The sequence below is a fragment of the Amaranthus tricolor genome, chromosome 5 (assembly GCF_026212465.1).
Source record: "Amaranthus tricolor cultivar Red isolate AtriRed21 chromosome 5, ASM2621246v1, whole genome shotgun sequence".
Classification (NCBI taxonomy): domain Eukaryota; kingdom Viridiplantae; phylum Streptophyta; class Magnoliopsida; order Caryophyllales; family Amaranthaceae; genus Amaranthus; species Amaranthus tricolor.
In genome coordinates, this window is record NC_080051.1 from 29,622,319 (window position 1) to 29,646,733 (window position 24,415).

Below are 24,415 nucleotides of genomic sequence, written 5' to 3' on the forward strand. Positions count from 1 at the left end.
AATACTCTTATTCAATCTACTTATCTTAATTAACTTCATTATATTTGCGCAGACAATACTTTAATCCTTAATATCTTAAATTGTGCGTGATTAAAAATTATGAAAATTAATGTTAATAATCTTTGCATTGAGATAAATAAAATATGATGTCGCTCAACTATATTTTGACTTATAAATTAAGAATAAAATATAAATTAAAAAAGTAATAAAATAATAAGTGAATAATAACAGAAAAAGTAATAAATGAGACAAGTAAGAAGAATAAGAGAGAGTATTACTTAAGGAAAATTTAATAAATTTTATTTGATTATATTTGATTTTAATTTATTAAGTGATTTTTATCAAGTTAGAGTTTGAATTTAACATACTTAATAAACAATTCAAGTCAAATCAACTCATTTATTAATTAAGTTTAAATTGACTTAGCTAGTCAACGTTAGCTTTTGCTAGACAACTAGTGAGACTAGCTAGAGACCAGTGAATCTTGACTGTAGAACTCTCAACTCCAAAGTCTAATACTCCTATAGGAATAATATTGCTTGCTGGTTCCTTGTACGCGGAGAACATGCTATGATTACAGCAAGGTTAGGCTCCTAGGTGAAAGATTTTCCTTTTTATTAATTTAATATTAAATTAATATTAATAATTTTAAAACGTAAAGTAAAGTTTGTTGTCTTGTTGATTGTTGAGGTATATAAGTTTTACCGTGTTTAAAGATAGTAACTGTGAAAAAGTAGATTAAGTTGATATGCGCACAGTTTAAAACAAATCTACTTGAGTTACAATACGATACGATTATATCTAATCTAACTCAACCCAATACATACAACTACCATATTTATTTAGGTCGATTTATAAGAGGTGGAAGGAGTAGCAACCAATAGTGACAACAATAGCTCGGTACATGAGGGTCGAGGGAAGCTCGATCGATATACATGCTCTATTAAAATATCAATTTGACCTCATACTAATTTGTGATATATAGTATATAAATGCTAATTAAAATTAAATATCACAAAATAAGTAGTTTGAATCATTTTACGATTTTTCATGTTTCAAAATGCAAAACTTGTCATCGAACAAAAAGTTGGAATTTTTGTTCTTTCCATTTAATAATTAAACCTTTATTATTTTTTTATTTTCCCATTCATTTTTTGCACACACTAATGTAACTTTAATTGTAGGTTTCTAAAAATTATAGAAGAATCGGTAAAATATCTAAAATGTGTCGTTGAGATTAAAAATAAAAGTTACACGTATGCATAAGAAATTAAAAGTGTGAGGTCTTAGTCCGAATTAAAAAATATAGCAAAAATAATAAGAGATAAAAATAAAACATATAGTAAAGTTTATGGAAAAAAAGTAAATTCTGAGCAAATAAGACAAAAAATCAAACCACATAAATAATATGATACTAAAAAGTGTGCATATGTAAACCAATATTAAAAACATAAAAATCTAGTGACACGATAAAAATATATATGTAAACTTTTAAAGGAAAATGTAGCAATTTATTATAACAAAAATAGTCAAAACTACTCCATATGAAAGAAAAGTCAACTCTATTCATTTTTTCAATAAAATGACAAATGACGAGACAAAGAGAGTAATATAAATAATTGATAGAACTACTTTATCCAAACTAAAACCAACTGCAGATAAAGAGCAACTTTTTGCTATTTTTTATATGTCGTTTTAATTTTATCAGATGTCTAAAACAATAGATGCACATTTAAAGCTCATTGGTAGACTGATAAAAATATAAACAAAAGAAAAAAGAGAAAAAAAAGTGGCAAATGGCAATTACTTTATTCCATGGGCACTGAAATTGACAGAATAGCCCCAGGCTCCCTAGAAAAGTTGGATAATGGAGTACTCCATCTGTTGTGTATAATTTGCATTGAAAACAATATAAGAATATTAGTTGTTTTCTAAGAAAAAGGTAGATAATGTTAATAAATAAAGAATGATAATGAATTATGTAGATAAAATTAAAAATAGTTAAAATGTATAGACGTGATTAAAAGAGAGTAGTGTGTTGTGTGTCATTGTCCAAATATAAAAATGATGCAAATTAAATGGGATGGACCAAAAAAGAGTACATCTTTAAAATATACTTCCTCCGTTCTAAAATACTCACAACACTATGGTTAACAATACTATTTATCGTTCAAGCTTATTTTATATATTGCAGTTAATGTATAAGAAAAAATATAATCGAGTAGGATCTTGTTTGAATTATTTAATCGCATACTTTTATAATATGAATTTTTTAATTAGATGTGTATAGTTCAACATATAAATAATCAAAATAACACATTAAATTATATAAAAAGTCAAAAATAACAAGTATAGTGAATTAAAGAATATAGTATCCAAAATACAAATATATAAAAAAATAGAACCGATTAAAATAAGAAATGATTGACTACTAAATAAAATGGGCTGAGGAAATAATCCAACGAGAAGAGGTTATGTATTTGTGCATTATTGTATGACAGTCAGTGAAAATATCAAATGCTAATAAAGTGAAGATAAGATTCGATGAGGGAGTAACTAAGTCACGTGAGACGACCGACAAAGATGTACGGTGAATCCGTTAATCTGACGGAATGACTGGTAAATTAGTTTTTGCCGCTTAATTAAATCTATTTGGAGTACTATTTTTTAAGTTTGAACTTTGAATCCATCTACTCCTATTAGGTTCCGAGTTTCCTACCGTTCATTTTTCATATTTGTTGATCAGAAATTTAATCTCTGGTATATAATTTTTTTTAAAATAACATATTTTAAAATGATTGATTTTAAAATTCTTAATTTTAAATGCTTAAATTATAAAAAATTTCAATTTGTTATCTTTATCTAAAAATCTCAATTTTACAGGTATTTTATTTTAATTATAAACACTACATCAGGTAACCGAAAGAGTTTAAAAAACAAACTAAATAAATGAGGCACAAAATGGACAAGTGGATTACTTTCTAAATATCAACTTTTCATTTTTCACTTATTCGACCGGTCAATATCCATAGTTATTCTTCACGTGAGTGATTCATTCCATTTATTTTCTAATACTGAATAAATATAACACTTTAAATTCCAAGATCCAAAAGCTTCACAAAAACTTCTCAAACACCTTGAAGTCCATCATATTGAAATACCCTTCTCCATAGTACATATGGTCCGTTTGGTTAGTGATTCTAAATAGTGGTAATGGAAATGAATTATACTATAAAATTTCATCAAAAATTTCATTTCATTCCCATGATAATAAAACTTTGATCACAAATAATTTTTTTATTTACAAATTTTCATTACCACCTAATACCACCTCTCTCAATGGTAATGCATTAGAATGAATTTTATGAATAAAATGAGATGATTGAAGTTGGAGAAGCATGATCATCAAGATAGCAAAGAGATTTTTCAACTAAAATTATACTAATTTTTCATTCTCATTACCACCGTTTATTACTATCTACCAAACATGGCGATATTACTTCAACTCAATGCTTAATATTTCAAATCATAAAGTATGAATAGCGCAAAATAGCCAACTCAAATTATATATTTTGGTGAATCAAGTCACCACTTGGAACAAATAACAAAGTGTTGTTGATGCCTTGTTCGAAACTAATGTGTCCTTCCATTTATTTATTTTTCTAGTACATACCTCTTTTGATATCAAATTTTAGTAAAAAAATTAACATAAATAATATAACATTTTAAATTTTTTTCTATAGTAATACTAATTAAGGGAATGGTTTTCTCTAACATCCCCATCAGGTCATCATACTTGTCATAATAGCTAATTTAAAAAAAAAATTAAAATAGATTTTTAAAAAGTAACCACTTATGTCCCATCGCCACCCCCTCCCCGACCACCTCATCCTCTTGACCACCCCTTGCTCAGCGTGGACATCCCCTTCCCCTCCCCCACCTGGTTGTACATCCCATAAAAACTGCTCTCACCCTGAGCACCACCCAACGTTTTCAGCTCACCACCATTAATACCAATAGGACACCCTCATCATCAGCCTACAAAACCCTCCGTCCTCCATCCTTCACGCCATTACTAAATGATTTTTGGATGATAGAGGAAAACACCTCTTTATGTTGCATTATTGTAGAAATAAAGATAAAATATTGTATTATTCATAATAATTTATTTTCCAAATCTATTTGTAAATAGCATTCTAAATATTATTACATAATTATTCACATGTACATAACTTCTAAAAAATTTAACAATCTATTTACTTTAAGATGAAATAAATATTTGCATTAGAGAATAAAATTTTGATTTATAATCTTTGAATAAGATATTCAAAAAAATGTAATCATCTATCAAGCTCCTAATTTTTCCTTAAGGTATTCAAAAAATATTATGTTCAATTGCTTAAGAAAAATCTATTTTGAATTTATAACCTTTTAAAATTTTACCAATACTTGAAGCAAAAAAAATTTAAAAAATTATATGTTTTGAGCTGAGAGACTTTTTAGCAGCACTCTCTTTTACGGATATGAGTTCTCACCTTTCTTCTCTCCCTAGACCCTGACTATAATTTTTATGAGCGGGATACACTGGGTAAGATAATGATAAAGACAATGACTTGAAACAAAAAAATTGATATAGCTAGTAAATAGGTTTTTGATCACATATATCTAATATGTTTTTAATGTCCTAACTCTCATCTTCTTATTTCTATTTTATAGATATGTATAATTTCAAACAACGTAAAATAAAAAAGTATATATAACATGTTTAATATTTCCATCAATTTAATCTATCAAAAAACCTTTTTGATTTAAGTATAAATATAAATTTATTCTCCTTTCGGTATCAGAGGAAATACTATACACTAAATTCACCCCTAAAAATAATTTCAAAACTCAACGAAAATTTTTTAAATCAAAATTACTAATTATTAATTAAACTATTGAGACAAATTAAGTAATCAAATATATCATGTAATGGTACTCCCAAAATATGATTAGGATGAAACGAGTATGGTGTGAAAGGTCGATAGCTAAGACCAAAAACATGTGATTTAGCAAGGGTGATGATTCTCATGTGTGACTTTGAAACAAAAATATTATTTGATAGGCGTTTTATGAGAGTTAGTTGTGTTAATAGTATGAATCGGTAGTCTTTCATTTTTTTTTCAATTTCGACTTTTATGTTTCTGTATTTATGTTATCTTTACTTTGTCTATATTCGAAAATAAATAGTCCCTACACATGATCCGACAATAGATACCACTTTTCTTAATTTATCAACTTTTTTTTATTCATTTAAATTTAAATATATAATGAGTTAGATTTTTATAACACTCAATTTCAAATATGACCATCTTGAATCATAAGTGAGAATTCTATAAAAAGTTATCAAAATAAAATATATTAATTCAATTTCATAATAAATCACTTAAAACCTTTTTTTTTTTTTTTGACATTTAATGGAGTTAAAAAGGAAATAGTAGTTTTTATTCAACAATATAGAATCAACTTTGAGTAAAAAGTTATATACGAATATGAGCATGATCACTTAAAGATTATTGTTATATATTGAACAACAATATATGAAGTATCTTCTCAATACACTATATTAACTCTGTTATTCACTAGAGTAAATATTTTAAATTATATATATATATCATAATTGTAAACAAAGATACTAAAAATCACTTTACCTTTCATACTTAACAGTTAAAATTCTATTTGGACAAAAGTAAATGGAGAGAAATGAAGGGGGAAAATTTTGAGTAATGCTAGATTTCTTACTTGGATATCATAAAGGAAAATGAATTTGGAAAGAATGGATTAGTTTTATTAGAATTGCAATCTCAACAGAGGTGGACAGATATTGAGTTAAAACAGCAATTGTTTGTTTTAAAATTATAAGTAAATGTTTTAAGACAATGATTGCATATTAGGCTAGTCAAATAAAAATTATCTCATCGGGAGATTGTTTCATGTGAGAATTTGTAAATCAATATAGTTGACTCCACTTTTAAAGTCATCCTTTTTATAAGCCCACTACTATTACGAAAATTGTTCAAAAATCGTTCCTCAATTTACCAAATTAAAATAAAACCTAACTTAGTACTCCAAGAAAAGTAATCCCTTTAAATTTTATCTATTTTGTTATGTTAAAACCATATCTACATTTTACCCCATTTATTATTTATTAAAGAAATATATATGAATATCATTAAAGTAAAAATAAGCTAAGAATAAGATGTGTATTCAATTTATGGTAACTATATGCCATAAGCATAAACTATTTATACATAATTTTATGACATTTACATGATATTTTGTTTATCTTAATACTCTCTCCTATGTATCATAAGTGTCCAATTTATTTTTTGGACACTATTCTTCGTTTACTTCTAATTTGTATTTTATTATTAATCTATAAGTTAAAACATAATCAAGTGAAATCTTGATTAATTCGTCTCAATACAAGGATTATTCATATCAACTTTTCATAATTATTAATTACGCACAATAAAAGATATTAAAAATTACAAGTACATTAAATAAAGTACATAAAGCAAATAGAACACTAGTTATGAATAGGAGGGAGTATAATTTAAAACTTCTGGTCAATAAAATAGACATTTAATAATTTGTTCTTTTATCAATTAATAAGCATAAGTCACGTCTAAATATGTAATAATAATCATAATTATACTATATATGAATTCATCTCTATAAATTTTTCAAACACCCATTAAAAATCAAAATCAACCCTCAATAGTAAGACCTATTTCTTTTCATTTTGTCTTATGTTCATAAAATATTAAAAATGACATTGCGTCATTTTCAAACTAAAATCAAATAAATTTCACTAAATTGTATTTTAATTTATAAAATAAAAATAAAATATAAATTAAAATAATTAATACACAATACTAAAAACAAATAAATTATTTAATCAAAATAGGAGATAGCAAAACTTCAAATATAGTATGCACTGAAAGAAGTTTCAAACACATACTAAAGAGAAAAATCACTTAAAGACAGTGTGGGACCCATCTTAGAATAGTTTAAGGTCTTCTCATCTTTTAAATGCTTTTCAAGTGATCGCGGCATATTTAAAAATAACTTTGACTATTAATTATTCTCTTAAAAACGAAACAACTATAGAACATGACAAACAACACCTTTTATAATTTAAGATATTAATGATTAAAGTTATAATAATCCATTCAGGAAAAGTAGGAACACATTTTATTAATTGTTTACCGGGAAAAGATGTTTTATCAGTTTCAGAGTGAGTTTATACCCTACGCATACGTGAATAAAAAGACCAAACCCAAGCCTTTTTCTTGTTTTCCATTTTTATTATTTATCTCTCTATCTTTTCTTTCTCCTATTCTCTCTCTTTTATGAATGACCAAACTGGTTTTCTCACTCCCAATTCTTCTTTCTATACTGCTTAATCAGGAACAGATCTCAGGCATTGACATAATTTTCTGGTAATTATTCATCTTAATTTAATCCTTCATTAATTTCTCTATTTTTACTTTTTTTTTGTTATTTAAAGTATTTATTACCTGATTTTCAATATCCATTTTGGGTTTCTAATTCCGATTTATTGCAAATTGGGCAAGTGAGTTTTAAATCAGCAAAAGAATATTTTTCTTTGATGGGTTGTTCTTAAATCTTGATGTTTGAGGCAATGAAAAAAAAGAAAAATTTTCTGGGATTTTTTCCTAATTTTTAATGTAATAAATAAATAAATTTATTTCATTCTTCAGCTGTGGATAATCAAAGAATGCCTGATCTGAAAGATCTGCCACTTAATTACTCCCAATTACATGATTCACTGAATCTGGGTTAATTAAGCTATGACCCTTTATTTCCAGCTCTGTCTGTATATGATTTCCCTACAAGGAAATCTGGATTTCTCACCAAATTTTCAAATTCAGATGGTTTTTTCCAAATTTATATATTTATTTCCTAAATCTAATTATTTGTTTTACAATTTTTCAGGTAAATTAAGGGTAATGGGTTTACTTTAAAGCAGATTTAGGTTTTTGGGGAGAAATAATTTGGTCAATGTCTCCTCCAACAACCCACAACAAAACAGAAACACAACAAAATTAGAGAATAAATAGTGGGTTTTATTTATAAAATAAAATTTTCCTTTATTTATTTGGGGGGAGGTGAGTTTTCCAAGAGTTGAATGATGGAAACTCACAAAGAAAAATCAGTTCCAAGTGTAAAAGATTACCAGATACAAGGTTCTTGGGTACCAGAAACCCCAGTAAAAGCACCAAATAGTCAATTTCAACCCATAAATGAAAATGCAGAATTAGAGGCATTTTTCACCAGATATGCACACCAAAATCAAAACCCCCAAAATCTTGTATCTTATACAATAACCTCTGCAAAAAATAATAATTGTATACCTTTAATCCCTAATCAGAATTACCTTTGGGATGAAGGTAGAATAAATTTACAAAGAGATGATATAGAAATGCAGAAAAGGGGTTTAGAGAATTATCTGCCTAATTGGAATAGTCAAGGTAGAAGAACTAAGGTTTATTATCCTCCATCAAACCCTCAACAGATTCCTTCAACATCAGCTGCACAGCAGAATGATTATCCTTACCTTAGTTCATGGGAATCGTCGAACTGGAAAAATTGTGGGAATTTGATGGAGAATGATCCATTGAATAGTCTATCATTTGGTGAGCTTTTGGGTGGAATGGGTAATGGCTCAATTTATCCAGCTTGGAATCCTAATCTTGGTGATGTTAGCAGCTTGAATGGGAGCTCTATGTATTGTAATCAGAACGATTCGCATCGATTCAATCAGCAGATTAGTGATCAACAGATTAGGGATATTTTTGGAAGAGAAATGCAAAATTGTAAGTTCTTTTGGTTTTGAGATTTTTATTTCAACATAAAATTTGCAAGATTTGGACTTTTAAAATGATTTTAATGTCTTAGGAAGTCTGTAGAGAATGGAGATTTATGGGTCATTTTCTCAAACTAATCATCCATTTAGAAAACTAACTGCTCAGACGAGAAAAGGAGATGCTTAATTGCTTAAGCAGTTAAAGGTAGAACCTTTTTAGTTTCTTGTCTATTTGGTCTGAGGCAGAATATTGAAGTTTACATAAAGGTAAATTAAATTCACAAATTCACAAATTCACAAATGAAATAATCTCATGATGCGATATCTATTGAGTTGGCCCAACTTATATTTATTGTTGTTTTAAAGTGATCACTTACAATATTAAAAATATTCAATGCATTGTCATTCTAAACATGCTCAAATCACTCTGACACAAGACTGAACGACTTCATAATTTGAGATAATATCTAACCTTAGTGCAAAGTCGAGTTATTTTTAATCATGAAGACTTAAAATAACTCTCTAATTAGAATTAACAAGAATAACTCTTTGATTTTGGGTACAGAGTGAAAAAATGAATAGATTTTATCATTAGGTAAATAGGTAACTTATATGAAAGAAATCGAGGTGATAATTTTATTGATTTTGGGAAAAGAGAAAAGGAGATGAAAAGGATTTCCGCCTAACTGCTACGTTACTCGAACTTGGTTATTGTGTGAAACACAGGTACATGTACAAGTCAGACTTCTAATTGCTAATAAAAAGTTTCTACTGCAATTTGGTACAAAATATGATGCGGGTGTTTGTACCCATTTTGGACTCTTAACGCAATGTGACATGAGTATTCGAGGTGATAATAAAAGTCATCAACAACAATATGATGAATATCTCAATTTTATATTTAAAATAATTATAACATCAAAATCTATATTTTTATTATTGAATCGGATTCAATGTAATGCTACATTCTTGTTTAAGTTTTGTTGGTTGTTAGTGACAGAAGAAGATTAAAAACACGAAGGAATGAAAAACACGTTTAGATGAGAGGAAGGAAGAAATTAAGTTTGTATATGAGATTAGTCAAAAGAATATGAAGCCATGGTCAAACAAGGAAGAAAGAGATTAAATTTGTAGCAAATTCAATGAGACGGAACATTTAACTTTCTAATACCTTTTATAAAATTATCACCCTTAACTGGCTGTCTTCTATTGCATTAATTGTAAAACTTTGTCTTGATCAGTAATCAACGGTAGATTGTTGCAGGTGCTTCTCTTCATCCATACCAGCAGATTGTGAGTGATACCAACTCTCTTCCAACCACCAAGCATTCGATTGCAACAAATTCAACGTTTGTGCCTGCAACTCCTGATTCACGGTGGAGAATCGACAGTGATGTGGTTCCACAAAACACACCTCACGGCACACAACATCATGGGCAAACAGAACAGAATGAGTTTCAGGAACAAGATGTTGCGGCCGCAATGGTCAACCTTCAGAATGGTATTGAGGAAGTCCCAGTTCCATTTACAGACTCGTCATCTGGTAAAGTCTCCATGGTAGTAGAGAATCACATCTCAGACAAGGGAGGCGACCAAATTATTGACCTGAACAAGACACCACAAAAGAAAACACGACGAAGAAGGTACCAACCAAAGGTCTTGAGCGAAAAAAAGCCTAGAAAAACTCCAAAACCTAAGACCCCCAAGCCCAATGAACCCAAAGAAAGTACAGGAGCTAAAAGAAAGTATGCTCGGAAGAGCAAGGTGAGCACTGATGAAACTCCAGCAACTCCTCCAGCGGAAACAACTGAAGCAGCAGAAACTAAATCATCAGGAGCAGCTGAGACAGGAGATACAATTGAAGCAACTGAAGCTAATAATGTAGAACCAGCAAAAGCTGCTGCCAAATCATGCAAAAGATCTTTAAACTTTGATTTGAATGGAGTATCAGCAGAAAACAATTTTGCTCCTACAATAAAAGAAGGTCCATGTGCAGAGCCTCCGAATAGTCACACTGCAGGAAACCAGTACAGCAACAACATTCATCTTGGAGAAGAATTAACGGTTGAAACAAGAGTGGGTATGGCTTATGACCTAAACCGTAACCTTACTCAGCAACTCGAAAATTATCTTTCGCTTCCCACAAAAGATAACCTTGCCCATTCACAGCCTGACCAAAATAGCCTCTCGAAAAGAAAAGAAAATGATCCTCACACTTTGTCGGGAAACACTGCAGAATTCATTGCTCATCTGGCACAAAGTCCCAACTCAAGTCCTTGTGCAAGTTCCAGTGAGCAACAGCAGAGAGGGAAAAAGAGGAGTAATGCTAGCATAACAAATGTTGAAGCTGGAGTTGTGGCTGCTGGTCTATGTCAGTTTTGGCAGCCAAACCAGACATTATCTGTAAATGTCAATACAGGAGAACTTCCGAAATACCTTCTTCCAGAAATTTGCAAGAAAAAGAGAACTGAAAAGGTACAAAAGTCACATGTAACAAGCACATCATTTACTGTTGCTCCAACTGCAGATGTCAATCAGGTAGCTGACACCCAAAATCTTCCAAGAGTTGATCCCTCCACATTGGCGTACTACTGCGGAAACCCTGGCCCATTTGCTGTTAATGCTGGAATTAATAATAATCATACAAATGTCCTTATGGATAACATCCAGAACAATTTCCAGCTTTCTAGTGCTTGGACTGATTTGACAAGGTTAAAGAAAAAAAGATCAAAAGGCACCAGTCGTGTACGTGATGTGGCTCAACTGATGGGAATTGCACCTGTGCGTGCCAAACCAGGGCCCAAGGGTCCTCGCAAGAAGATTGATATCTCAGGGCATGCTGACGGAGAGGTATTTGCGGTTGACAGCACTGCAAAACCAAAACCAAAAAGGAGATCTAGAAAAGACAGTTCTGAGAACGAGCAATGGGGTCTTGTTCTATATGATGCCAACAGAGGCACCAAGAAAGCAACAGGTAATAACTTTAACTACTTGAACAATATGCATCTTTTCACGGAAGGCGGGAAAAAGGATTTATTGTGCAATATGTTGCAGGTTCTTTTCCAGCACTACCATGGACAAAACCAAGCTCTGTTGAAGAAATAACCAGAAAAATGAAGCAACTGTGCATTGTCGATAGAAAAAGCGGCAAAACTAGGCGTAAAAAGAATGCAATTGTCCCTTATCATGCAAATAACCAAGAGCAGAATGCCCTTGTTCTTTATGAAAGAGATGGTTCTATAGTACCATTTGAAGGCCCTTTTAAACCTTTAAGGAAGCGCCGTGAAAGAGCCAAGGTCGACCTTGATGATGAGACCAATAAGGTGTGGAGACTGCTGCTTGAGAATATTGATAATAAAGGTGTTGATGGAACTGACGAGGAAAAGGCAAAATGGTGGGAAAATGAACGATGTGTCTTTCGTGGTCGTGTGGATTCGTTCATAGCACGCATGCGTCTCGTTCAAGGTACCATAAAAATGTCTACATTCCCTCTGTTTTTCTTCCTTTGGTAAAGGAACTATTCCCTTTTATTCAAAATGTCCCAAAGTAGCATAAGGTATCATTTATACTACTCCTATTATATAGTGGAAACTTGATTGAAGTAAAAGCTCTGACATTTCTAGGATCACTTGTTAACATTTTCAAACAGAATAAACTAAGATGGCATGTCACATATTTGGAACCTCAGACAAAAACTTTCATGAAACTACAATGTATAATAATGAATAGAAGCAACTATTGTTTACTTGAGTTTACCTTCAGCCAGAGTAATAGTCGGCACTAACAATAGTTGTTGCTTCCTTCAGGAGATAGGCGGTTCACCCCATGGAAAGGATCTGTTCTGGACTCTGTTATTGGAGTTTTCCTTACTCAGAATGTGTCGGACCATCTCTCGAGGTAAAATCATACACAGATACTCTCAAGTTCTAATCTATGAAAAACTTGGATTGTAAGCTCTTTTTTTGCAGTTCTGCTTTCATGTCACTCGCTGCTCGTTTTCCTCTCAAGTCAGAAGGCAGTGAAAGTACACTCTCAGAAGAATCAACAACGGCTCTGGTAGTAGAACCCGATATTTGTATAATTGAACGTGCAGAAAGCATTTTTTGGAATGAGAAGCCTGTAGATCAACAAGTATTGAGTAGGAATTCTAGGAGAATCAATGACATTGACCATAGTGAAGAAAAGGAAGTAGTCAATAGTAAAGAACTAGCTGCAAGAGCACCTGGTTTGGGTAGCCTGAAGGATGACTTTAGTGAAAGCAGTCAAAAAGCCTCCAATAACTCGGTAGTTAGTAATGCAAATAGTCAGACTACAGAGTCAGAAGCAGCAAGCGTTTTAGGAGACGATAGAGCAAAAGATGATACAACTTTGTCTCAGCAACCAATAATATCATCCCAAAATTCTACGAACTCTCCAAATCTGCAGCAAATTGGGATGTCAAACCTTTTTTCGGAGAGTGACTCAAGAACACAGCTATTGACAACTAGTACCCAGTCCAGTTATTTTGATTCCAACTCTTTTCTGGGACTGCTTAAGATGGCAGAGAATCTCTTGTCACATGAATCTTACGGTCAAACTCAAAATGATCCACTGGATTGCACGAATCATGTAACAGCAGGTTCTCCAGAATCAAAAGGAGTGTACTCAAGCAACTACTTGTTTAATCTAGATTGTCAACTGCCGGATATCAAGGGCATTGAAATGCTAGAAGTAGACAGCAAGACTTCTGATACTTCAAAAAAAGATGAGAATTGCACACCAACAGAACAAAGCAATATCACTATTCAATCAACATTGCAAAATCATGTGCAGGAGAAAAGTTCAGATAGCATTGCTGGCAATACATCCTCCTGCTATGTGCTCGACGGTGAGAAAATGATTATGCACTCACAATCAGTGCAAGGACCATCAGGCACTGTCGCTTCATCTGTCAATAGACAAATGAGTTCCGATTGGAAAAGTCCAAATTTGACAAATTATAGTTTGTCCCATGTAACTGCTGATGTGACAGAAAGTACTGTAGAATTGAAAAGGGAAAGCCATGACAGAAAAGAAGTTGAGAAAATATCAGCACAAGTCCATACATCAGATGGCATTTCAGATTTAATAGATGCAAATGCCAACAAAACAAAGAAAGGAAAAGCTGGAAAGGGAAAGGCTGATGCATTCGACTGGGACAGTTTGCGAAGAGAGGCACAAGCCAATGGTAAAATTAGAGAAAATACTGCCAATACAAGGGACTCACTAGACTGGGAGGCGGTAAGACATGCTCATGTGAGCCAGATTGCTGAAACCATTAAAGAGAGAGGCATGAACAACATGCTCGCAGAACGAATAAAGGTGAGATTTTTCATCACAAACATTCTGCACGTGGACGTTCTATCAGAGCAAAATAATTCCTTAAATTACTTTACATATTAATATATTCAAGCAAAAATACAGGCCCTACTGGACAGACTGGTCAAGGAGCATGGCAGTATTAACATGGAGTGGTTGAGGGATATTCCACCGGACAAAGCAAAGTAAGCACAAATTAAATGAAATAAATAAACATCCTTTTATTTCATGCTAGTAGATGTTTATTCCAAACACCTTGAGCCATATGAGATAAATTAAAAATCACTTTACACATTTTGTTAATATTTCAGAGAATACCTATTAAGCTTCAGAGGGTTGGGATTGAAGAGTGTCGAATGTGTGAGGCTTTTGACACTGCACCATCTTGCATTTCCAGTAAGTTTACACGTCAATTTCCATCAGCATTGATTAGTACAAGACCAATTTCATTACTTAATTTGTTACATTCAATCAGGTTGACACCAATGTTGGACGTATTGCTGTACGCCTTGGATGGGTTCCCCTTCAACCCTTACCAGAGTCACTTCAACTGCATCTCTTAGAAATGTGAGCTCAAAGTAATTTTAAGTTATTGTTGCTTGGCTATTTTTCATAAAAAATTAACATCAATTACCACCACAGGTACCCAATATTGGAGTCCATCCAAAAGTACTTGTGGCCACGGTTATGCAAGCTTGATCAAAAGACATTGTAAGAACAAACTTATATTGATGACCTCTTACACGCCATTGTTCTATTCATGAACAATTGAATAAGTTATCCTACAAAACTGTTTAACTGAGTTCATTGCTCATCTGATTAGGTATGAGTTGCACTATCATTTGATCACGTTCGGGAAGGTATGTTGAAATTGAACGCTTCTTAGCTTATGTTCACTTATCCATCATAGGGACTTAAATATCAGTTCTACACAGGTGTTTTGCACCAAAAGGCAGCCCAATTGCAATGCTTGTCCCCTGAGAGGAGAATGCAGGCATTTTGCTAGTGCATTTGCAAGGTTAGTATGTGCCTTGCTCTAGTAAACCCTTGTACTTGATCTGGCCAACCAACTTAACTTTGAAGAGTATTTCACCTTCTTTACTTTTTTAAACACATTTCAAGTCCATTCACTCTATTGAAAAAACATTTTGCAAGAGCTGATAATTTTAGTATGTCATTCGTCAGTTCCTGCTTAGCAGAATCCAGAAAAAACACACAGGGAAGATGGGTGTGTGGCACTTTGCTATGATTTTGATGATCCATTAACAGCTCTTGTTGGCTGCAGTGCTAGATTTGCCCTTCCAGGAACAGAAGAAAAAGGCATTGTGCCTTCAAATGGGGGAGCTTCAACCAATGCAGACCCTCTAGCAAGGATCGATCTTTTGCCATTGCCTCCTCCTTTGAGCAACTTGCATTCACATAGAAACCCTACATGTGTTGATGTGCCTAGAATAGAATCTCCATGTTCCCCACTGGCACTCCCCTTGGCACAGACTATCAATCATTTGGAGGGGCAATATAAAGTTATCAACTGTGAACCAATTGTGGAAGTTCCAGCATCACCAGAACAAGAACCAGAGCAGGAACAAACATTATGTGACATTGAAGATACATTGTACGAGGATCCTGATGAGATCCCAACAATCCAGCTCAACATGAAAGAATTCTCTCAAACTCTACAGAATTATATGAATGGAACGTCAAATGCCTTGGTGGCTTTGACACCTGAAGCCGCTTCCCTTCCAACACCAAAGCTCAAGAACATAAGCAGGCTGAGAACTGAACATCATGTGTAAGTTGGTATTTCTTGTACCATTTAGCATATTCTAACAAATGTTCGTTTAGTCTAATCACATAGCTAAATTGAACTGCATCTATGATTTGTGTGCTAGATAAATTGGTGCATTCATCTGACTTTACTGTTAAATTTAAACAATAATCTTCCACTTGGAATAACCATCTTCTATTTCATGATGCAGCTATGAACTTCCAGACACACACCCATTGCTAAAAGGAGTAAGATATACTAGAGGTTTATTGTTTATGTCTTCCATTTACTTTGATTTCCTTCTAACAGGAGTTGTATGCAGATGGACAAAAGAGAACCTGATGATCCGTGCTCATACCTGCTCGCAATATGGACCCCAGGTAGGCACATAGAAGCATGTTCATACTTATTTGATCACAATGATTCTACAGAACACAGATTGGGGTTTAGTCCCCTTCCAGATTCTTGTTTTTCTTCCTACTATATGAATCATAATTGATGTCTAAAACAGGTGAGACCCCAGAATCTATTCAACCTCCTGAGCGAAGATGCAACTCCGAAGACCCCAGCATGCTTTGCAATGATGAGACATGTTCTTATTGCAACAGTTTGCGGGAAGCAAACTCTCAGATTGTACGTGGAACACTGCTGGTAAGAGATGGAAATATTTGAATACAGTAGTGAAATTCTTCCTTTAGATGATGAGTTTCAATTTCATATAATCCAATAAAACTTTCAAAGCCTTAATCAAAATTTTGGAGTACAGCTTCACTTGATATATTTGCTGACTCTTGCCCTGATTTATCTTATTCAGATACCATGCAGAACTGCAATGAGAGGCAGCTTCCCACTAAATGGAACATATTTCCAAGTTAATGAGGTAAAAAGTTGACTGCACACATCTGAAGCTTTTTGTGCTACCTTTTTCTTGTAAGTTGTATGGTTAATTTCATTCATAATATATGCAGGTCTTTGCTGACCATAACTCCAGCCTCAGCCCAATTGCAGTTCCGAGATCTTGGTTGTGGAACCTTCCAAGACGAACAGTTTACTTCGGAACTTCAATACCAACCATATTTAGAGGTATTTAAGAAAAAAGGTGCTTCAATCTCACATATGAGACGATATTATTCAATAATCTAATCTCTAGAAATTTCTTTCAGGTCTGAACACTGAAGATATTCAACATTGCTTCTGGAGAGGTAGACCACAATGTCTTTGAATCCTTAGCAATACAAGCAATTATATATTCCCTTTCCCTCACACTAAAGGAAGACATTCACGTCCTGTTCTTTGTTCCCTCCCCCTCCACTGTCCCTTACACCACATAAATAAAAACCATCAGCAGGCAAGAGAAGCAAAAATTCAAATTTCGCTACAAAATGAATCCTTTACATTGGTGAGGATCATAAAAAGTCTGGAGCAAGCAGTTCAAGTAAAGTCCTATGCATGTCTAACTTCTAAGTCAGAATAGCACTTTCCTTTTTATGCCACCAAATGACAAAAGAAGGGCACTTAACCTCATACCACCTACATAGAACTATGTATATTACAGGTATACGCCAGAGAAACCAAATGACATGTGAATATTCGCAATATCCTAATCTCCTATGCCATTTCATAACCGTAAACTTTGGGAAATTTCACAACTGATATCACATCCAACAAGATGACCCTCAAAGGCTTTAAACATAAAGTGAAATAAACCCTTCCTCTCCGAAAATACGATACATCAAAACTGATTGAAACTCTTGGTTTCCACTGTACCGTTACATCTTTAATGTTTTGGTAGATTTTTCACTAAGGAACTCTTTAGGCCTTTCATACTTCTCCAATTTTCCCTAAAAAGGCGTTCTTTTATCACTCATTTCACTAATTCATTTACACTATTTTTCAAATTTCTTTTTGGTAACCAGTCCTTTCCTTGCAAATGCACTTTACTGCCTTAGGCATATGGAAAACAACATGAAAAATGTCTATTCTAAGTTCACATCTCAATATTTGTAAACAAAAACATCTCCCACTCACCATCTTCAACTATTCTAATTTTCACCAATGCTTGAGAAATAACGCTACATCAATCTCTGTTTAATAATACATATCTTCTACCAACTCAATAACATAAATTTATTTCCCAAACCACAGCTCAAGATAGTTCCCTTTTTTAACTCTTTTGTCATTTACATTTATCTCATTGCTCTTGCAACTTGATTTTTTTCCCTATATAAATACTAGTTTAGCCAACTCATCAATGTTTCTCTTTGAACTACTGCCATGGATTATAATGATGGAGTCTTGCACCTAATTCTGTCGTTCCTGACATTGTGTAGGCCCTAGGCAAAATAATAAATATGTGCCCTCCCTGTAGGATATCAATTCTGATTTTTAACAAGTACTTGAAAAAATAATGGAGACAAATCGCCTTATATTGAAATAAATTTTTAAAAAAAAAAAATCATCTTCTTCCTCCTCTCTTAAACATAGCCTCTTCCTAAAAATATCTACTATAAACTCACGGATTACTCTGAAATTAGGCCCCCTATGTATGCTGGGTCCTGGGTGGCGGCACTCCTTGCCTACCCCATGAATGGCCCTGCGAACACCCATCTACTTGTCACATAATTTTGGTCAGGGCATGAATCCATCCATATCATAAAAAAGTTGATGTTTCACGAAACAATTGTTTGTGATGGACACCTGATACTAAATATTTTTCTATCAGCATACCATAGATCCAAATTATACTGAAAAATAATTATTAAGGGCATGTTCTCTTTATCTAATCTGATTGAATTTGATTTGAACTTACTAAGGTCTGATTTTATCTGGTCTGATCTAATTCAGTCTGATTTGAACCTTTCTGATCTAGTCCCGTTTGCTTTGCTCTGATCTGAATTATTATTATTATTATTATTATTATTATTATTATTATTATTATTATTATTATTATTATTATTATTATTTAATTAATTAATATAATAAATTAATCAGAATTATAATTTATTTGTTTTTTATTTTTTAAATTTAATTTAATTGATTATGTTAATAATAAATTAATATTAATATTTAATTACTATTATTATTATTATTAGAATTAGAATTTTTATTTATTTATTTATTGATTAAGTAATTAATTAACATTATTATTAGTTCATTAATTAATTAAATTAAGTAGTTAATATTATTATTATTATTTAATTAATAATTAATTAAATAATTTTGTTAATCAATTAATTATTATTAATTATTATTATTATTATAACACCTACAATAATAATAATAATACTTATAATAATACTAATAATAATAATAATGGAGATAATAATAATAATTATAATAATAATAATAATAATAATAATAATAATAAGTAATAATGATTTGATCTGATATGATCTGATCTGGTTTGATTTGATTTCTATAAGAACTAATAAATTCAAAAAATAAGTTGAAGAGAACAGGTCTTAAATCTAATAACAGGTATTTAATAACTTACCAAACACTGTTACGTAATATAATAACTCAAAGTCAAAACTTGGGGGATCAAATCTGCTCTTCCGCGCAATCTATCCCCTTTTAATATTAATGAAAACTAAAACAGCCAATGTCAACTCTTCTTTATGCTTTGTAAAATTTGTTCAGCAAATTTCAATTATTCAGGACATTCCACAGCATATTTTTTCTGGTTGATAGATTCTTTTAATTGCAAAAAAAATTTATACTCTGTATCCAATTGCAATGCAGGATTTGTTTGTGTAAGGGGATTCGACCAAAAAACAAGAGCACCTCGTCCACTCATGGCCAGATTGCATTTTCCAGCTAGCAGGATGACTAAAGGGGCAAAAGGTAGGACATATGATGATGAGTAAGTGACCATGTATTGGTTTCTGAAATCTCTAAAATGGCAATGAATTATAGAAGAAAAGTAGTATCTTCTAAAATTAGGAAATGTATGAAATATGAAATTATTGACCGTGTACATCAATTACAAAGATTGTAGGCAAATTTTTATTCATGCTCGAATTGAGCAAGTTTTCTGAAGCCAGGAAAATATTGCATAGAATTGAGATCCACAGGTGAATACATTGCGGTTAAGGAGATATGAAAGATATTCTCAGTGAAATTTCATTATCCACCAGTTCTAACTTCTATGAAGTATCCTTAACGATGAAAAAAAGTACACTTGTAATTTTTAAGATTTAATGTGTATAAATGATCAAACCTAGGTAAAAGTTTAGCAGATAACTTATGTAAAATGCAGATCTTTTATATTTAAAATAGAGGATTTTAAAAAATTGGATCATTTAAAATGGCTTCAAAATTATGTTCACCATCTGTGATTTTACAACCAAAAAGGGGGGAAACTTAGTTGTTGATCCTACAAACTTCAAAAGTTCCAATTCACCGATTTATGCTAAGCAGGCTAGTTCTCCAATATGCGTTATGTATTGATTATAGTCTGTAGAACAGAAAACTTACCAGAAAGTTCCATATGCAAGTTGGGTTATTGCCACTATTTCTGAAAGAACAAACTTTATAAGCACCAAATATGAATTGACACGGCTAAAACAGGCATTACATAAGCAAATTACAAGATATAAAGTCAAGAGATCTGAAAAGGAGGGCATTATCACTATGCCTACTGGCTTAAAAGAGTATCAAGACAATTACGAGTTACAACAGCAGGAGGAATAATTTCCAAAGCAAGATTAGAGGCTCCCGGGGGCAAATTTCAAAACCAAAAATAACTTCAAATAAGGGATTTCAAGGTAAAAGAGCATGGAAAGTATTGCAGACACATATTTGCCTTACCTAAATTTAACTAAAGACCACGCTTTAAAGCAGTCAAATAGCCAAATATTATTTGGTAAAAATAAAAACAAGAACAAAAAAAACAAGTAGGAAAACTTCTCACCTTGCATCTAAATTGATTCAAACTTGACCACACTATCCTTCACTAGAATCAAGTCTTCAATCTGTAAGAAAACAGCCAGAAACATCACTGGAATCAACAACCAAGTAACAAAAATTCTACAAAATCAAAAAGGACAAACCATCATTTTATCAATTCAAAAAGGACACACAGCTTTCAGCCATGAATTATATACAGGGAGGGAAAAAAAAAAAATTAGATCCACAAAAATGACTTCTAATGATTTCAGCCTAGCAACTGAGAACTAAACAGAGTACAACTGTACAAGCTATTGTCTATATCAACTAGTAAATGATAGACAGATCATCAGTTTTTTTTTCTTGCTTCTAAAATGAATGAAAAAATTGGCTCCAGCATTAAAGATCTGCATCTATTGCAATACTGTATTGATGTTATAGTCTGCGTAACGTCTAATATACCACCCTTCAAACAAGCAATTGTAAAATTAAACTGCTAGTCATAAATTAAAAACTTTATGTGTTCCTTAATGCATCTCGATTCTTCTTCTCAAAATATCTCTCTTCGGTTCTCAAAAAAACCTCTCATTGGTACAATTTCAAATCTACCATCGCCGTCTTTCTGAATCATTTGTAAGTACGCATAAAACATAATGAAAACCTTAAACAGTTCAAAATCAAAATCCAGTGCTTCAATTCAAGACATACAAATTGCTTAAGAAAATAACTGGTTTGCATCAATTTAGAGACAATCATAAGGTTTAAGCATTCTGATGCACGAAATGCAACGATAGATCTGGTAATAAAAATTTCATAGGTGAACAAATATATAAATATACCGTAAAAAAAGGAGAATAATCGAAGCTACAGTTACCTTCTCATCGAACTGAAACTCTGAAGGAAGAATAGGGTACATCGCTAATCGCCATGAAACTTGAAAGTGGTTAGCGTAGTAGAGACTAGAGAGGTTGAGATGAAAGGAGGAGCGACATGAAAATTGGAGGGAAGAAAAAGAGGGTTATGTGTTTTTGATGAAAAATATTTTGCCGCCATTGCCGCTCTTTTATTTTTAACTTCCCTCCAACAAAAGTCTCCACTTTTTACAAATCCCCCATTCCCCATGAAATTGTTATTACTTATTTGTGTTTCGTGGAGTAGTGGAGGCGGTTAATTGGTATGTTCTTTTATTGTTGTTTTCATAATAAATTTTTTTATTTATATTATAAATTTTAGATAAAAATAATTTTATATATTTTTATTTTTATATTTTAATAATTAATAATACTTTTGGTTTTACCTAGCATTAACTTTATTTTAACTATTTTATATTCTTTATAATCTTTATATATTTTTCACGAATTTTATAATAATATTTTTTTATTATTTGTGGGTTTCATTTTTTTTCACTAACTTTCTTTTAATATTTTTCAAATGTTTATGATTCTCATATTCTCTATCAAAGTTATATTTAATAAAATATTATATCTACAATCTAAATGTTTTATTTTCATAATTCTCATGAATTTTTTATGGGAACTTCATTAAGGACCAGATTGAGTAGATAGAAATACTTAGGATTATTTTAAAAAAATAGGATTATTATTTTCTTTATCCTTTTAAATTTGAATATTTTCTAATTTTAAAAATTTGTGACATTTTTTCGCAATTTAATTGTATTAATTTAAATCATTAATATTTTAAATTTTGTATGATGATAATCCATATAGTTAGCACATTTTTCTATTTGATTACTTTATGAGTGATCACTTTAAATTGTATTTGATGACTTTAAAGTTACATGTGATTGTTTCAAATAGTAAGTGTACATTAAGCAAATCTAATATAAATACTTTCACTATGAAACCGTCCTATTTGATAATTTGTGAATTCTAAAAACAATCCAATAAAATAGTAAGTGTACATTAAGCAAACCTAAAAAGAATCCAATAAAATCTTATTTAACTATATTTGACATTATACATAGAGAAATATACACCTAATAAAATTAGTTGATGAGCAATAGGAACTAATAAACTCGAAAGTAGTATACATATAGCTCATCCTTTTTAAATTTGAAATGTATGTTAGTTAATTTAACATGTGTTCATCTCTTAAATTGACTCTTAATATATAAATGCATTCTTTACATCTTATCTATATTTTCTTCTAATAATTTTAAAATTTTATTCAACAATTAAAAGTAATATATAGAACAACTTTTATGTCTGTTCACTAGTGAAAAAAAACGTATCTGCTACTAATTATTTGCTGCGACTTTTTATATACGCAACAATAAATAGGAAAAAAAATTAGGAAAAAAAATAATAGACAACAAATATTGCGGTTTTTATGGTGCCCGCAGCATATAACCATTTGCACACATCAAATGCTGCGGTTTTAAGGTTGCCCGCAACATTTAACCCTTTTAAAAGCGCGCCTTTTAACGTTACAATGCAAAACCTTTCTTCTGTTTCATTAAACCTACTGTCTTCTTCAAACCTTCAAACGCACGACTATTTCTTCAAGCTATAATCATCTTAGTTCTTGCTCTTCTTCATCATCTTAGTTCTTGCTCTTCTTCATCATTCTTGCTTTTCTTGCTCTTCTTCATAATCTGCTGCTTACATACCCCACGAAAAACCCATTGTTGTTGCTCTTCTTAAGCCCACGAAAAACCTACGAAATTTGGACTTAGTTCTTGCTCTTCTTCAAGGTATAATTTTTTAAAGCTTAGTTCTCAAACCCATTGTTGTTCAAGCTTCATTAATTGCGTTTTAGGGCTTAATTTTTTTTATACTAATTTTTTTTTCAATTGTATAGGTTATACACAACCCAAAACCCACGAAAATTCAAGGTATAATTTTCATTTTGATTTTGTAAATTAGGTTTAAATTTATCATAATTTATCAATGTGTATGTAGTTGTTGTTTTTAAGTTTCAAATTTATCATACATTTCATGTTATGTTATATTTTTAAGTAATTTTTTCATTTTATTTATGAATGTGTATGTAGTTGTGGTTTTTAAGTTTTAAATTCATCATAATTTTTTTATAGTTTTTAAATTAGGTTTAATTAGGATTGTTTATGGTTAAATTTATTATAGGGTTAATTTGGTTAAAACAATCTTCTTATTAGAATATACATATTTTTTGAACAATTTATAGATTATGATGGTTTATTATTAATATTGTAAATTAGGGTTAAATGAATGATTATTACTTAATATGTGGTTAATTAGAGTTCGTTAAGTATATATGTTAAAAGTTGTGTATTAATTTTGTTTTGAATTAATTAATCACACTTAGGATGACAAAAGATCGTTCGATATATGGAAGCATTGAATCGTCAGAATTTATTGATGGCGTATTAGAATTTTGTAGTATTGCGGTTGAACATCAAGTTAGGACGGGGGTAGTTGGTTTTTATTACCCATGTGTCACTTGTGGCAATGTATCAAAGGTAGATTGTATTCATATCCTTAAGGAGCACATACTTCAACGTGGGTTTAGGCCTCAATATCATGTTTGGGTTTGGCATGGTGAGGAGG

General features: G+C 31.5%; 1 protein-coding gene and 1 long non-coding RNA gene across 3 annotated transcripts; one reads left to right on the forward strand and one right to left on the reverse strand.

Moving 5' to 3' along the window:
• Positions 1-7,220: 7,220 nt before the first annotated feature.
• On the forward strand, positions 7,221-20,028 carry LOC130813916 (DNA glycosylase/AP lyase ROS1-like). 2 transcript variants are annotated; one of them, XM_057679823.1, is made up of 20 exons: positions 7,221-7,487; positions 8,005-8,885; positions 10,140-11,849; positions 11,930-12,340; positions 12,682-12,772; positions 12,844-14,215; positions 14,318-14,397; positions 14,524-14,608; positions 14,688-14,779; positions 14,855-14,923; positions 15,036-15,072; positions 15,148-15,230; positions 15,498-16,004; positions 16,192-16,228; positions 16,303-16,360; positions 16,492-16,631; positions 16,795-16,860; positions 16,949-17,063; positions 17,144-17,182; positions 19,722-20,028. In XM_057679823.1, the coding sequence occupies exons 2-20, from the start codon at positions 8,198-8,200 to the stop codon at positions 19,844-19,846; spliced, it is 5,805 nt and encodes a 1,934-aa protein (XP_057535806.1). In that variant the 5' UTR covers positions 7,221-7,487; positions 8,005-8,197; the 3' UTR covers positions 19,847-20,028. The 2 variants fall into 2 exon arrangements, with proteins under 2 accessions (XP_057535806.1, XP_057535807.1); XM_057679824.1 differs by lacking the exon at positions 7,221-7,487 and having other exon boundaries at positions 8,634-8,885; positions 10,130-11,849.
• Positions 20,029-20,183: 155 nt separating this feature from the next.
• Positions 20,184-21,981, reverse strand: LOC130813917 (uncharacterized). Its single transcript, XR_009042261.1, has 3 exons — positions 21,742-21,981; positions 20,893-20,953; positions 20,184-20,496 (listed from the first exon to the last, which is right to left on the reverse strand). It is a non-coding gene; the product is annotated as an uncharacterized LOC130813917 (long non-coding RNA).
• Positions 21,982-24,415: the final 2,434 nt, after the last annotated feature.